At 46.4% G+C, this 17,427-nt stretch overlaps 1 protein-coding gene across 1 annotated transcript in view; it reads right to left on the reverse strand.

Annotated features, from left to right (window-relative positions):
- The window catches only part of DUSP16 (dual specificity phosphatase 16), a 231,182-nt gene that overhangs the window by 82,317 nt on the left and 131,438 nt on the right, over positions 1–17,427 (reverse strand). The window contains exon 3 of the mRNA XM_069228021.1: positions 8,320–8,458. Coding sequence (XP_069084122.1) covers positions 8,320–8,458 — 139 coding nt within the window. The remainder of the gene's footprint in view (positions 1–8,319; positions 8,459–17,427) is intronic.

Raw genomic sequence — 17,427 nt, forward strand, 5'->3', positions numbered from 1 at the left:
ATGTTGAGCAGTTTACCATCTAATGTACAGTACATGAACAATAAATACCGACCATTAGTGTCCACTTTGCGGTGTTCCACCACATATAGGACCACTGGTGCCACCCATATCAGTACTCCTCTAGCGTATGATGATGTGGCTGTGCCATGTAATTGCCCGCGCCATTTAGTTTACAGAGCATGCAGGTCCGACGCAGTAAGTTGTGTCTCTTGTAATATTGCTATATGTATTTGGTATCACTTCAAGTAATTATAAATCCTAAGGCGTTTAGTGAGAGTAGTCATGCCTCTCACATTCCAGGTTAGTATGTTGTAGGCATCAATACTAATGTGATGTGAGTGTTGTGGTGAAATATACAAGTGATGTGTGCATCGCGTGCTAATTCCCCCCTCTTTGCTGTAAGTGTGACAATGACATGTGGCATGTAAGAACAACAAATTAAATACAAACTCGCCAGGTGACACCTAGCATGTAGAATGTGTGCACAACTGGTGCAACATAGGGCAATAATGTCAATCTTGTCTCTACGGAAACCCACAGGGTGTAGTGGGGGGCTTGTGTGAAAGGGGCAGGAATAGCATGGGCCTCCAGCCCCTTCCAGTAGTCCGTTCGCCTATTCCATCTTGTCTATATCGTTAGCTGTCGCGCCTGTGGGTCAGCGGCGGGCCTCCTGAGAAACAACGGGCAAGCTGATGCTTGGTTAGAATTGGTGGAAGAGCGCGTCCACCACATCAGTCCCTCGTACAGTCTCCTTGCTGTACATGCAGTGTCTTGGCCAGGGAGCCTGTAAGTCGGCGATCCTGATTTTGCAAGCCCAGCTGGGCCCATGAGGCCATACATGTCAATCAGCTCTACAGGTTTTCCACTACACGTGGGGTAAATTCAGGGCCAAAAGCCAACGGAGACGTAGTCGCACTGGAAAGGCCCTGCAATTAGTTTGAGTCAGTGTATGTATCCTCCCGAAGAGGAGTATAATGATTGCAGGAAAACTGGTTAGCTTCCTTCAGGGCCTGCACTTGGCTCTCAGATGCCTGTTCTCTGGCCAGTCATGCTGTATTTCCGGGTTTATTCTTGCGCCGAGGTTGAGGCGTGATCCATTCATTAATTTTGGTTGCATCTGTTAGTGGGGAAACCAATCCTTTAGCATGCACCCAGGTCTTCCATTGAAGGAAAGATGTGTCTTCTCTCCGTCCACTACACAGACGTGTGGTGGGAATAATAGTGAGTAGTTGATGTTGCATTCCTGCAAAAGTTGCTTAATCTTCGTGAAGGATGCCCGCCTCTGCTGTACCTCTATGGTGTAATCCTGGTATGCAGCGATGGTGGTGTTATCAAATCACCAAGGGCCTTGCGATCTTAACTTCTAGAGATTCTGGTCCTGATCACGGAAGTTAAGAAACCGTGCAATCAGGGGCGAGCTGGGGCTCCCGGTCGTGGCGGTCTGCCCGGGATCCGGTGGGTGCGCTCGACCACCAAATAGGGCAATATTTGGTCTGTCATCACCGTGTCCTTCAGTCATTGTTCCAGAAATTCTTCCGAATTGGGTAATTATGCTTGTTCCGGAAACCCCAAAAAAGCGAATGTTGTTCTTCCTAGACCTGACTTCCGCATCCTCTGCTCATCGTTTCAGTGCTGTCACTTCAGTTTCCAGGCTATGCAGTTGACTTTGCAGTGCAATAACGTCTGGTCGGACTGTTGCAATTTATGTGTCATTGGTTGATACTCTGTCTGCCAGTTCGCGTTGACCCGCTCTCAAGAGACTCACCGCAAGCGCCAGCGAGTCAATCGTGCCTTCCAGGGTCGTTTTAGTATCCAATATGGCTTGTAATAGTTTGTCAAATTGAGAGGAGTGGGATCGCAGCGTTTCACTCAGTTGCTGGAGAGACGCTGTTTGATCGACAGTTGCGGGTTTGGTAATTAGCATATCTTCTGGAACAGTTGCTGACGGTCGTGCCTGCTTTGGTTTGACCATGGCGGTGAGTGATCGTGCTGCTGGTCACGTCTTCACCCTCATGTATGGGTCTATGACGATTTGTTTTCTCCTCTTGCGGCGTACGCCCACGCATGTTTGCACTCGTGTTGCTCTGTCCAGTGTCGTGAGCACTAGTGCCAGTGTTGGGGTAGAGTTTTGAAGTTCTGCGCTTCCAGGAGGTGAGCAGCGCGTGCCCTATGGGCCTGCCAGCGGTAATCTGTGCAGGACGACCACTTCAATTCGTGGAGGGAGCCGCTTTGTGCGTTTGTGTTTTCATTGCATAGTGTCACCTTCCCGGGGTGTACACCACATTTGGTCTATTCTCACCCCAGTGCTGTTCCCCAGTATTGTGTCAGCGCTGATCAGTCCCTGGTCCGGCGTGTATTTCCTTGTGCAACTGGTTAATGTGTCGCCAGTGAGGCGCTTCGCAGCACTACCTCAACAGCGTCTGCTCACCACATGCAAATTCGTGATACCTCCAGCATCTCGGACCAGGTAACCGGAGCAGACGCGCTCCACGCCTCGCTCCGGTAGGTCGCCTTCTTCGGTTTGTCTTGCTGCCGCTGTCTGCCAGGCTGCATGGCTTGAGAAGCTCACTCACCGGCACCTCCCAGTACCCCTCAGGGCCTCCGTGGTCCCACCTGGGGTCACCGGGACAGCCGATAGCAACGTCCGAGCGCGCCTGAGTTCGGGAGCTCACCTCCTTCGGGGCCCAGGTCACCGGCCGCCGCGCTCCACCTTCGAAGGCAGCGCCGCTCCGTTAGGGCTCACAGCTTCTCGCACGCAGCCCCAGCTGTTTTACAGTGCGTGTGCGGGCCGACCCGCTTAACAATCCTTCGGGATCCACCGCAAACTCCTTCAAAGGCGCCAGGAGGATGCCGGCGAAGTATTATAGAGGATAATTTAAGGGCCGAGAGCGGAGCGCACTATCGAGCATCCGCTCCTGTCACCATCTTGGCCACGCCCCCAACCCTTTTACAATCTTAGTGCAAATTCTCAAGAATTTTCTTCACAATAAAAATAAGGTCTTTGACAATCAATCCTGACCTTCACCGTCCCAACACCCGGATCAAACAGTCCTTAGTATATGGCACAGCACTATACCAGCTTACCTGATCCAGCTTTTGCAATATCTCCATCAATCCACTTCACACAGTAATGTGTACCCTAGAGACACATCCCACTTCCCCAGAACTTGCCTAACTTTCTACACTCACTGTCATGGGACTCGGAATCAGTGATGGGCTCTGCATCACTGATGAGCTCTACATCACTGACAGCATGGAAAAATGTAAGACCAAGCATGACCTTCTCCCTTAGGGTCTTCTAAAGATCCCAACTGACCTAACTGAAAGAATCACCCCTTAATCATTTAAGCTACCACACACAGAAAGCACCAACCAAACTGTTAATTCAACCCTTAATCAGCATCCACTTAAAAGCCAACTCCACTAAGAATGTCTTTTCATAGTCCTATAAACCTCCCCACATATGAAGTCCCAGTTATTGACCAGGCTTTACCATCTCTATCTTTGCTAGCAGACCTAGACAACTGGGCTATTTGAATGCCACAGAGCCAACAACAACTAAGGAACTAGCATTACATCTTACATGATTAACTCTACACATAACATCCAGTGATGACAACTGAATTCCCCCCATCGCCACAAATAATTTGGGGTTGGAAACTTCAAAACTATAGACTATCTCTCCTGGAAAACAACAAAATCATATAAGCAAACAATGCATGTGTGGTGCACGAGGGCTTTCCAAAGTCAAGATTCTCAAAACGTCTCAAAATTGCACTCTGAGAAAATGGGAACTTTCAATCAAATGCACTCAAGATGTGGTGTCAAAGTCTACAACTCCAGCTACTATCAGGATTAACACTTTATATCCCCTTCTGTGCCCAGGACGTAATGGTTAAGTCCTGAGGCACAGTGCTAAGTGTGCCCAGGACGTAACCATTACGTCCTGGGCACAGAGCCCAGAGGGAGCGCCAGCGCTCCCTCTGTGGTGTCCCCCCCCGCACCCACCCCACACCCCCAAGGCAGGGATGGAAGGGGAAGCCCACTAGACACCAGGGATTTAGTTTTCAAAAGGAAACTGGCATGAGGGGGCCCCTTGGGCAAAGGTTGCTGGGGGGGGGGGGGTTGTATTTTTGAGATGGGGAGCGACCCCTTAGGCAAGGGTCGCTCCCCTAGGGGGCAAATTATATTTAGGCTATTTCTGCCCCCCTTAGGGGCAGATTGGCCTATTTTTTATGAGGCCAATCTGCCCCCAAGGGGGACAGAAACCACTCGACACCAGGGAGTTGTTTTTTTTTGCGAATTTCTTGGGGGCAAATCGGCTGTTAGGTCAAACAACTAGGCACCGGTGATTTTTTTTTTTTTTTTTTTGCGCCAATGTCACACAGGGGGAGCGACCCTGTAGGCAAGGGTCGCTCCCCAGGGGGCCTCGGGGGGGGGGCAAATTTATTTTAGGCCATTTCTGCCCCCCCCTGGGGCTGGCTGAGCTAGAGGCCAAAATCTACAGGTAGGCACTCTGCAAAAAACACCTCTGTTTTCTGTGAAAAAATGTGATGTATCCACATTGTGTTTTGGGCCATTTCCTTTCGTGGGAGCTAGGCCTACCCACACCAGTGAGGTACCATTTTTATCGGGAGACTTGGGGGAACACAGCATAGCAAAACAAGTGTTATTGCCCCTTGTCTTTCTCTACATTTTTTCCTTCCAAATGTAAGGCAGTGTGTAAAAAATACATCTATTTGAGAAATGCCCTGTAATTCACATGCTAGTATGGGCACCCCGGAATTCAGGGATGTGCAAATAACCACTGCTTCTCAACACCTTATTTTGTGGCCATTTTGGAAATACAAAGGTTTTCTTGACACCTATATTTCACTTTTTATAGTTCAGCAAATGAATTGCTGTATACCCGTTATAGAATAAAAACCCATTGCAAGGTGCAGCTCAGTTATTGGCTCTGGGTACCTAGAGTTCTTGATGAACCTACAAGCCCTATATATCCTCACAACCAGAAGAGTCCAGCTGACGTAACAGTATATTGCTTTCAAAATCTGACATCGCAGGAAAAAGTTACAGAGTAAAGCGTGGAGAAAAATGGCTGTTTTTTTCACCTCAATTTCAATATTTTTTTATTTCAGCTATTATTTTCTGTAGGAAACACTTGTAGGATGTACACAAATGACCCCTTGCTGAATTCATATTTTGTCTACTTTTCAGAAATGTTTAGCTGTCTGGGATCCAGCATTAGTTTCTCACCAATTTTGGTCACTAACTAGGAGGCTGAAAGAACAAAAAATAGTAAAAATGGGGTATGTCCCAGTAAAATGTCAAAATTGTATTGAAAAATTGTGTTTTCCAATTCAAGTCTGCCTGTTCCTGAAAGCTGGGAAGATGGTGATCTTGCCACCGCAAACTTTTTGTTGATGCCATTTTCAGTGGAAAAACCACAAGCTGCCTTCTGCAGCCCTTTTTTCCATTTTTTTTTTAAAAAAAACAACATTTTCACTGTATTTTGGCTAATTTCTTGGTCTCCTTCAGGGGAACCCACAAAGTCTGGGTACCTCTAGAATCCCTAGGATGTTGGAAAAAAAGGACGCAAATTTGGTGTGGGTAGCTTATGTGAACAAAAAGTTATGAGGGCCTAAGCACAAACTGCCCCAAATAGCCAAAAAAAGGCTCGGCACAGGAGGGGGGAAAGGCCTGGCAGCGAAGGGGATATAGTGCATTCAAGAGAACTGAAAATCCAACTCTTCCAATGCCACTTCTAGTTGGGCAGGTCTACAGTACGGCCATCTCTGCTTGGGAATATCAGATTAACTAACTAAACTGCAATGTAAAATCTCTGAATGTTACAACTGAATACCTCTTGCAGGGTATAAATCCTATCTTTTCTTTTGAGCTACGTTTTCACGCCTCTTAACCTTATGCCCAATTTTAGCCAAAGGGTACATCTTAGGAAGACAGTAAATATGTCCAAAATATACAGGAAACCAGACATAAATGAATTTACTATTTGTTTTGGACTTTGAAGAATAACCTTTGTATTTGTACATACTTTTGTAACTACTTAATGAGCTTTGATACTACTTACTAGAGTGGGTGTGGTTTAACCTATAGAAAAATCCCAAAATAAAATCAATCTCAGAGGAAGATTCAATAGGTCATCGAATCCATGTAGTGCTGCCAGTGGATCCGTTTTATTGCATGGCCTGAATAATATCTGGCCTCTGAACATAAAAAACCTTAACCATTCAAAAATCACAGCCAGTTAATCCAGCTGAATCTTGTAGTAAACATGTGCCTGACTATAAAATTATGTTAGAAACTCCTAGGCTCTGTACAAGTTTAACTGTACACTTTACAGATATTGATACCAATCTCCTCAAAGGGAACGGACAGGCGAATTCCACAGGGAAGGAGAGACGCTATTACTGCTAGCTACTTCACGATGGGATGGGGAGATGACGTTAGACTGAAAGAATGATTCTTACAAGGGTCATTCACCTGGTAACCTAACGTAGGATAGTAAATATCATTATACCATATTTTATATTTCTTACTTACCACCACATCTGTTTGGTGGTTGGGAAATAACACTCTTCCGTTTTCCTCACACAAAAAACATTCTTTAAATAAAAAAATACAAAAAAAAAAAAAAACGTTTTAATGCTATAGACAGCTTAAAATAGAAAAATAGTTTTCTTTAGGTTTTTGGATAGGGACTTCCACAGATCATATCTCAGCGCAGCGCAGCACTTAACTTAGTTGGTGCAGGTGCTGGAACTGGCAAAGATCAGTGCAACTAGTAAAATAAACATTCATACTCAAGAGGTAGGTCAGAGAAAGGTGGAATGATTGCACTGGCAAATGAAAGCAGCGAGAGAATCTAAAGTCCTTCATGCAGAGAGCTGGCCTTTTCCTCTGGCGGCTAATCTTTTTTCAGAGAGAGGAGGACAAAAAAAACAATCTGCATGACAGTGACGTGTGGTCAGGGCTTGAGATATGGAAACGTGCAGCTAATGCAAATCAGTCACACAAAGACAGAAACGATACAACATGAACAGGACAAAGCATTGTTGTGTTTGTTAACGCTGACAGCACAACAGCATGTGAATCTTGTATATTTGTCAATTAATTCATTTCCATTTCTTAATCAAAGCAATGATTAGCATTTCAATGACTGGCATTTTAAGCAAGACAAAATAAAACATTCACATTGAATGAACAAAACAAACTCTAAATACCTGTAATACCGTAATGTAATGCTTAAAGGAGGCTGGACTGTGCCTAGCTCTCCTATGAAGCGCCTGCGTACCTCTGTGCATAGGCTGGCTCCTTGCACAGACTACCAAAGCCCTCACTCCTTTGTCCACCTTCTGCCATCCCTTACCTCAACACTTAGCCTAACAATCGTCCCTTAACCTAGTCAGGTAATGTTTCACTCCCACCTAGCCTACACCACCCATTCACCGGGGACAAGGTCAACCACTGCCCAGGCACCACAGTGTACAGTATGGCATCGGCCTGTGACATCCCAACAACTGCCACTCTACATTTCTATTCAACTCGGAAGTAGTGGTGATCAAATGTTAGGTTTGCAAATGCCCGAATCTCAAGAAATAAACAGCAATGGCCTCCTCCTAAAAGCTGTTTTAGGTACATTTGCAATCTGCCCCATGCCCCCAGCACAGTCTTGAGAAACCATTGGGTACTCATGTTGCTCCTGAAGCACGTCGTTCATTGACCCCTGGACACTTATCACCGAAAACCATGTCACACGCTGTGGACATGCGGACACCAGACCTTGTTTTCCTTTGAGTAACAACTGGCGTGATGAGTCGGCGAGGGCTTGTTATCTTATCAGTGCTCTCTCAAACAAACCTAAATACCACTGTTACCCCCACCAACCAAAAAAGTACAGGAGTGACGCGCTCTTCTCCAGAGGATTCCATCGCAATAACCAATCACCTCAAGCAATGCAAATCAGCTGCAGGGTTTACTACAAACCTCAAGCAGAGATGAAGACCGTGCAACCGAACTATCAGGAGGCATACTGCCAGAAGGCACTCGTGCGCACTTAAATAGTCCAGGACGTTATATTTTAACAGTTTATCCAGTGAAAGTGGAAGGACACAGAGTGCGGGTACAGGGGTAGAAAGTGGACTAAGATGAAGGACAGAAAAAAAGAAGGGGTAAAGTACAGCGGCGAGGTAAAGAGGTGTCAGAGAGGGGATTGGGATGAAAACGTGAGAGAAAGACGTGCGACTGACGTCAATGCCAATACTGTTCATTGGTGCTCACAGACGAGTGTGGTCTCACCTGCAAGGAGGTGCACGAAGCAAAATCGACTCTGCAGCTTGCCGAGGAGCACAGCGAGGAAACCTTCTGGCGGCAGCGAGGAGACGTCAGGGGAGCTCTGGTCGTACACCACCACCTGCAGCTCACAATCAATCTCCACCTAGGCAAGGGAAGGAAGGCTCAATCAAAAACTGGAAAATCAGCGTGCCCACGAGCCTATTCACCGACTGGCTTCACATTAACAAACCACTGTATTTTGTACAAATCCCTTAAAATGTGTCAACATGGTATCACACACCAGACAATCGGAACCCAACAGTGGAGAGCGAACATGGGAAGTCAAAAGAGGGCAAGTTTCAGAAAAAAAAAAAAAAAATCTATATCTCTCTCTATAGATATATAGATATATATATATATACACACATACACACACATATACACACAGCTTCACTATATATTTACAATATGCCATCTTCACTTATAATGTTCTTCAGTGTTTTAGATGTACAGAATGAAAGTACACGTAATAGAAGAGAACAGTGTCTGGCACTGCCTGCACTAGTGCAGTTTTAAAGAAGCCTGCTTCTGAGGATCCTCCTACGTCTTCTTGAGAAGAGTGGCAAGCGAAAGGAATAAGTTACTTACCTGTAACTGTAGTTCTCCAGTATTGGAATCTTCCATAGATTCACATGTCTGAATCATTCCCCATCGTTGAGATGGGAGTCCTTGGTACATTTAAAAAAAGTAGTATCAACATGGGCGTAACATATAGACAGGCCCCTGGGCCTTTTGGTTTAGTCCCAGAACGGTCTTTTTTTTTTATTTTATTTTTTACAATTTTTATTAATTTGATTCACAGGTCAGTCAACGTTACTAAGTGTATAAATAGATATCACATTTGCTTGAGAAATATCTTTACCCTTTCGAGTCATATGCAAGACAGGAGTTGCTGGTTCAATAAAAACAACATTATGAACTAAACTCAATTGATTAACAAAAAAGGAAGCATCTCCTCAGCACTGTTCAAAATAGCTACAGACAAGTACCTTAGCACTATTTTGATAAATGATGTGCAATATCAGTCCACAACACTGACCTCAATCCACAATAGACAGGACACATATGCATCAATAATTTAAATATTTCTATTACGTGGGTCAGACCATATGTAAGCCTGTAGGAGTTTTTGTCTGTAAACCTTGCAGTGTCAAGTGTGAACACGCTTCTCTTGCAGGGTGCCCAAATAAGACCAGTATTCTGGTCATGGCCTCCTTGGTCCTCACTAGCCTAGGTATTATTGTGAAACTGTCAGGACTGTATGTGTTCTCTGTAGGATTGCAGCTCTTGCATGTGCATGTCTCCCAGCCACTTGCGACTGGGACCTTTCACAATCCTCTCGCTTCTTCTCGCCTGAGAGCCACTATCTCAGCTCTACCCTACTTCAAAACTATGGTGCACCAATGGGAAAGGGTCAGGAGCGAGGGCGACTTCTAGCTCACAGCGATGGCTCGTCTATCAATGACGAATGCAAAGTCGATAAAATTATTGGCTACTATTGCTTGTTTGGGGCAACGGAAGAGGCCTAGTAGGTCACTCTCAGCAGAGAGTAAGTCAGTACGTTCAGTTAACTCGAAGTGTTTTTGCGTTATTAGGAACAAGAAGCAGCCTGACTCCGGACAGGACCAAAACATATGGATCAAGTCAGCATCCAGATTGTGACACCAGGGGCATTTAGAAGGGGAGCAAATATTTTGTGAAATGATGCTGGCGTGAGATATGCCCTGTGTAATATGTTTTACTGTATATACTGAAATCTGCTGTTCCACAAACACCTTTTCATGATATATTAGCATCCTGTCCTATTCCTTATCTAGAAATTCCCTGCCTACGTCCTGCTCCCATGTTCGACGAGTTGGTTGCAAGGGATCCCGAGTCATGTATGTCAACGATCTAGTCCACCATGTGATCAGGCACCTACCACTGCCCTTAATATGTAGCGTGACTACTAGAGGGTGAGGGGGTCTGGTTCTGAATCCGCTATCTGCCAGAGGTCAGCTAATATGGCACAAATTCTGCTCTATGCCAAGAAGTGACCTCCAAGTATGCCCCCATCAGTATGCAAGCGTTCTAGTACCTCATCACGGATTAGAGCTCCCGCTGTGCCGATTCCTGCCGCTTCCCAGCATTTGACCGAGTAGCTCTTGGAGTGGCTGAAAGACTGACAGTCAAATTTCCGAGGAACACTGTGGAAGTGGGGGCATAAGCTTGATGCCTCACTTGTAGCTGGCGTGGGCTACTGTCATGAGTGCATTGCATTGCGGGGGTTGCAAGGCAGACAGGAGAAAGGTCTCATACACAGTGCGTCTCTAGTGGTGCCCTGCCCTAGCTCTTCCAGCAGTCGGACCGACAGCCATCGTGCAGTCCATTGTAGCAGTGCTGCCAAATAATAGTGCTCCAAATTATTAACGCCCAGCCCTCCTTTCTCAATTGGGAGTTGCGGTTTGCGCAATGCTACCCTACACCTACCCTTGTTCCAAAGAAATGTGCCCAGCGCAGCATGAAGCATGCAGAAGACTCTACTAGTAACAAGCAATGGGAGGTTATGAAAGTACAAAAAGCGCAGGGGCTATCTGAGAGCGTACTGCTGTAATGGCCCTCATAAGATTACCATCCAGCAAGTCTTGAAAGGTATGATTAGTGTGTATGCCTAAATAGCGAAGGAAGTAGACTCCCATCGGACCTCTTGAGCACCTATCTGTAACCGCTGTGGAGGACACTGCAGATGAAGGGGCTATAAGCAGGATTTAAACCAGTTTACTTCCAACCCTGAAGCGGCTTTGAATGCGGACAAGACCTCAGTTATAGCATTTATGCCATTCCTGATATCACAGATGTAAACCAATACATCATACCCATACAAGGAGGCAGTATGTAGGGGTCCCTCTAGGGAAATTCCCCACTCTCTATCTTGTTGTCGCAGTATCTAAGCCAGTGGCACCCTGGCTGGGACAAAAAGCAGGGAGAAAAGGGGGCACCTCTAACGCATGCCCCTACTCACCGGGAACGAGAGAGAAATACACCAAACCAGCCTCACTCGGGCGATGGGATCCGCATACACGAGGCGGATAAGGCTATGTAGAGGTGGCTAGTGATGCCAAAGGCTGAGAGAGTTGAATATATATTCCCAGTCCAGCGTATCAAACACTTTTTCAAGATTTATAACCAGGCATGTAGCTAGAGCCACTGGGTTGGCACCAACTCCATAATTCTATGCAGCCTACGGATATTGAGCGTCATGGACCTGCCCGGAACAAAACCAATCTGGTCTATATGTATCAGTTGGGGCAAGTGACCTAGTAATTTCGAGACGATAATTTTACCTAGAATCTTGTAATCCGTTCCCCATGTTGAGGTGGGGCAGTAAGAAGCTAGTTCCTGCGGGTCCCTGCCTGGTTTGGGGAGGGACAATGATTAAGGATTCCCTCATGGATGGGGGATTCTGCTTTCTTGCAACGTAGTATGATAGACTTGCATGAGTTTGGGGGCCAAGATCGCAAATAAGTTTTGTAAAATTCAATTGGGTACCCATCTAACCCTGGAGTCTTACCCATTGCTAGTGCTTTTACAGCTTCATTTATATCCAGCAATGTAAGGGGCACGTTAAGGGCCTCTGTATTGGAAGGAGGCAGTGCCGGCAGCGTGACACCCCGAAGAAAGGCATTTATACTCTCAGTTCTAATCAATGGTGGGGGCTATACAGATCTTGGTAAAAGTCAGGGAAGGCCTCCTGGATATCTGCTTGGTTAGTTAGTAAGCATGTGGCGGAGGTCCTAATCACCATAATGGGCGACGGGGGTGCTGAGCTACGCAACAGCCACGTAAAGCAGATGGCCAGATTTGTTCCCCTCAGCATACATCTGAGCCTGATATGCTTTAAAGTCCAAGCAGCGGAGCTCCTCTACAAGTCAGACATGCGTCTCAGTGGCAACAATGATTTGACAGTTCCCCTCACAAGAGGTGTGTGTGTGATTGCAGTTCCACTCCCCACAGCGTTTTTTCTAACTGCAATAACTCCTTGTGTAATGTTCCCAATGCCCCACCGTTGTGCAGATACAGTGTCCACGTACCACTGCTTTCAGTGCCTCCCAGCCAACCAAATGAGTGGCTGCTGTGCCCCAGTTATAGGTCAGATAGTGCTCCAAGGTCTCCCGTCTGGTATCCCTGAACCCTTGGTCTTCCAGTGCCACAGGCTGCAACCTACATGTCGATACCAGCGGTCCCCAGTGGAATTGCACCAGTAGGGGATTGTGGTCAGAGAACGTTTTCCCTAAATATTCTGCAGTGGTGGCCAGTGACTGCAAAGGGGGCTGGCAAAGCATACAGTCTAATGGAACATGCAGATTGTGTGGTGTGGAATAATATGAGAACTCTTCATCTTCAGGATGCAGTGTGCACCAGCAATCGCGCAGCATCCACTTCCCCACCGATTGGGAAAAGTGTGCTGCCGTGGACACCACTGGTGAAGTGGGTAGCAGGGGATAAGAACAATCACAGTCAACATTGCATACGCTGTTGAAATCCTAAATCCCTCCTACTATCCATGGAAGATGTGCCCATCTTACCAAAACGGTGGATAATCATAAAGAAAGCTATTTGGGAGACATAGACAATGCCCAAAAGCACCTGCCAACCATCCAATTATCCATCCACAAAAACATAATGGCAGTTGGGATCTATTTATGTGTTAGTAGAGTGGAACAGGACTCGTGCATGGATCCAAACCATGGCTCAGCACGCAAACCCAGAGTACGTATTGCAATAGCATTGCCCACGCCATCTATGCTGCAGCCGAATGTCCTCTCTCCAAGCTATGTGTGTTTCCTGCAATGGCGCTATCTGTGCCCCGCAACGCCGGAGGTACTGTTGTATTGCATGTCTCTTACGATTTGTGTCCATACCTCGAACATTCCAAGTAACTACTTTGATGTCTGCTATAAGGAGAGGGCATCCTTTCTCCCTTGCTCTCTGTGCTTGCTACTCTGGAGGACATTTTCTTTTGACCTTCTCGCAATAGGCCAAATTCCACCACCACAGCATCTACTCAGCTGCACAGGTCCCGTCTTGCTGCTGCTCCACAATCTTGTTGAGTTTGTCATCATGCGAGCTGGGCGTCAGGGCCTCCTGTTTATGATGCGCCACCCGGAGGCGACCGCAGGCCCCTCCATCTGGCGTTCCAGCACTGCGTCCCCCTCTCCTACCCATGGCTCCCAGACAGCTGGCAACCATCACAGGGGGGCACGGATGGTAGTCACCCATCTGTCTATTGTTCCCTGCCGTTCAGGCAGTTAAACCAGGTAGCTGACTTGGGCAGCCGATCCTAGAGCAGCGGGCCTGGGCAGCCTGTGAATCAGCAGGGAAAGCCATACGTTCTCATCGTTGCTACCGCCGCGCCTCACAATGTCTTGGGGGGAGAGGGGAGGACACCAGTCGCCACACATCCGCTGGTGGGGTGAGGGCCGTGCCGCCTCTCATATTACTCTTTGGCTTCTGCCTGCTGTTGTGCTTCAGGCGCGAAGGAAGGGGCATTCTTAGGTGCGGGCTGCTCCCTCTCCACTAAGCCTCGCAGCAGGAGACACTCCGTACCGCCGCAGCTACCTGCAGAACAGAGGAGGCTACCCACCCACAAACCGGCCTATGGGCACCCCCTCGGTCTGGTGCGCCCCTTCTGCCAGAGGGGGCCACACATGGTGTGAGATTCGGGCCAGGCAGCAGGAGCCTATTCAAACACCGCCCACCAGCTGGCTAGAAGCATATTATAGTCATTATGCAAACTGGAATAAACGTAAGGATGAACCAATCAGGCAACAGCATCCTGTAAAACCTTCCTGAGATAAGTTCCAGTGCTTCCTATTTTCACAGCACAAGTGCTTACCAAATAACTGTAATGAGAAAATAAAGGTGAGCTTCTCAGGGGAGGTCAGTGGATCACATGTGAATCTATGAGATTCCAATACTAGAGAACTACAGTTACAGGTAAATAACTTATTCCTTACTCCAGTACTCGAACTTTCATAGATTCACATGCTTGAATCAGAGTAAATAGCAGTATTGAGCACATTTTGAAGTATATAGTTAATGAAACAGTAAACTATATATGTAAATATATAAATATTTATGTATCTTTCTATCTATATTTTTGCAAATAGAGGATAAAATGTGCGTAAAAATTAAAAGGATGGTGGGATGGAAGAAAACTGGCTCACCTTTATTGCAACAGGTGTCGCAAAACAGCTTTAACGACTGCTGCGGAGTTGCACCTCCAAGCAGTAGTGCCGAGTGAAGGTATGAGCGGTTTTCCATATCGCCACTCAGCATATGTCTGGTAATGATACTCCAGCAAACAACATCATGGATGTGGGCACAGCTCTTGTGAAATGAGATTGAACCTTTCTACTCAAAGATCTACCAGCTTGTTAGTGACAAAATGTAACTGCGTGCACTGCAAGCGATGAAGAGCTAACCGGATTTACGAAAATGTCCTGTTCTGTGTAGATAAAATTGTAATCACCTTTTAATATCTACAGAGTACAGTGTCCTTTCCGACAAAGTCTGCAAAATGTTTGGGGGGAGGGGGAGGATTTTAATACCACTGGTTCATTGGGATGGAAGCCTGACAGGACTTTAGGAATTAATTTAGGGTTAGTGTGTAGTGTAACTCTCTCGTCCGAAATGAAGGCAGGGTTCATGGATGGTGAAAGCTTGGATTTCACTTACTAGTCTAGCTGATGTGAGAGCAAGAAGGAAAGCTTCCTTCCAAGAAAGGTACTTTATATCCACTTTGTGGATAGGTTCAAAAGGTGGTTTTAGCTGCCACTGCAGTGGAAGAGGCCTTATCGGCGGGAACGTACGGGAAAAATCCTTTAAGGTATTCCTTAATGAGCCTCACCAACCACAGAGAAGGAGTTTTCAATGATCTCCTAAAATGAGAGATGGCTGCAGGGAGCACTTTACCAGAAGAATGCGATAAACTGGACTGAGCCAAGTGTAGCAAGCACTGGCAGACTCTGCTCCGGTGACAAATAGACTGGGTGAATATTTGATGTTTGCCAAATCTCTTCCATTTCAGATGGTATGTCCCGTTAGTACTGTCTGCTCTTGCCCTGGCTAGAATCTCCCTGCAGGCTGAAGGAATGTTTAAGTGTCCGAATTTGTGGAATTCAGGAGCCAGGCTGCTAACCGAAAAGACTTGGGGTCTGGGTGCTGGACTGGACCCTGGTTCATTGTCAATAGAGATGGAATCGGTTTGAGTGGATTGTGCCGTTGGTTCTGAGAGGAGGAGAACCTCAATATACCAGTGCAGATGTGGCCATGCTGGGCTATAAGTATCATCTTGCAGGGTTTGGTTTTTATCTTTCTTGTGAGATTTGGAAGGAGGGGAATCAGAGGAAAGGCATAGGCAAATATGCTGTGCATTCCCCACGACCCCTGATGGAGATGGCAACGTGTGAAGTTCTGGCATTTCGTGTTGCGAGGAGTCGCAAAGAGATCGAGATTCGGCTTGCCTCATCAATGGAAGATCCGATTCAGTATGTGCTGGTTCAATCCCCACTCACTGCAAGATGTTCTGAGTCTGCTTAAAGTGTCCGCTAAGTTGTTCTGTTTTCCAGGTAGATGTTCTGCCATCAGATGCATCTTGTGACAAATACACAGTTTCCAAATTAGCTGGGCTTCTTGAGGTAAGAGGTTGGATCTGGTGCAGCACTGTATGTTTATGTAGCGCATTGTTGTTGTATTGTCTGTGCATACAAGCACTGATGATTGTTGAATTTTGCACTTAATTCAAGAAGGTTGATGTGAAGGTCCTGATGGGAAAGTAGCCATTTACCACGGATTTGGAGGTCCATTAGAAATGCTCTCCAGCCGTCCAATGAACTGTCTGTGGCAATCACTAGGGGTGATGGTGGAGTCAGAAATGGTGGCCCGTGTGAAAGATTGACTGGGTGCGTCCACCAAGCTAAGGAATGGACTTTGCTGGAGTCACTTGGATGATGTTGTCAAAGCTTCCTGTTGCTTGTTCCCATTGATTGCCCAGTTCTTCCTGAAGTGGATGCATGTTTAGGTGGCAGTGGGGTATTAGATGTAGGCAGGAACACATCATGGCCAGAGAGATTTGTAACAGCAAACCGAAAGTGACGTTCTTTTTTGTATTATTTTTACCAGCTTGATTAACCTTTGTTGTCTGTCGGATATGCTTTGTTCACTCTAGTGTCTAATAATGCACCCAGGAATGCCACCTGTTGTGATGGATGGAGAAATGACTGTCAGGTTGAGCCTGAGACCTAACTTGTGGAACATGCATATATAAGCCATGGCAGACCGTCCTGCTGAGTGTCTGGAAGGTGCCTGCATGAGGCAGTCATCGGGATGTGGGAATATTTGATGCAGTTTCTGACTGAGGAAGGCCACTTCTGAGAAGAGGCATTTTGTAAAGACTCAAGGAGCGGATTTGAGACCGAAGGGTAATACTCAAAACTGATAGTGGCTGTCGACTACTGTAAACCTGATGAACTTCCTCTGTCTTGTATGGATGGCGATATGAAAACATGCATCTTGAAGGTCTAGCAATACCACTGAATCTCCCTTGTTACGGAGCTGTAGGACATCCTGAAATGTGACCATTTTCAAAGAGTTTGAGTTATTTTTTTCCAATATTGGTCTCCAATGCCCTCACTTCTTTCGTACTATGAGAGTAAAAATCTGTTTCGCTCTGCAACGGGTACTTTTTCTATGGCTCCTCTTATGATCATAATGTTGACTTCCCCTTTGAGAATAGGCAGATGTTTTTGAATTAAAGGTTGTGAGGGATTTGGAGGTGGTGTCTGTATAACTTCCAATGTGTGTCAAAATCGGACTATGTCTAGAACCCATCAGTCCATTGTTATTTGCCTCCAACAGTGTTAACAGGTTATTCTTCCTGCTCTTTTGGTAGGAATATTGAAGAGAGTAGCTGGCACCTGGAACAGGTCACTGTCGGCGGGCAGTGTCTTTGACTTGCGGACCCAATTTTCCTCTGGGCAGAGGTCTGATATAGGCCGCTGATGGTGGCTGCCTTTGTTGACATTGTCTCCG

The sequence above is a fragment of the Pleurodeles waltl genome, chromosome 4_1 (assembly GCF_031143425.1).
Source record: "Pleurodeles waltl isolate 20211129_DDA chromosome 4_1, aPleWal1.hap1.20221129, whole genome shotgun sequence".
NCBI lineage: Eukaryota > Metazoa > Chordata > Amphibia > Caudata > Salamandridae > Pleurodeles > Pleurodeles waltl.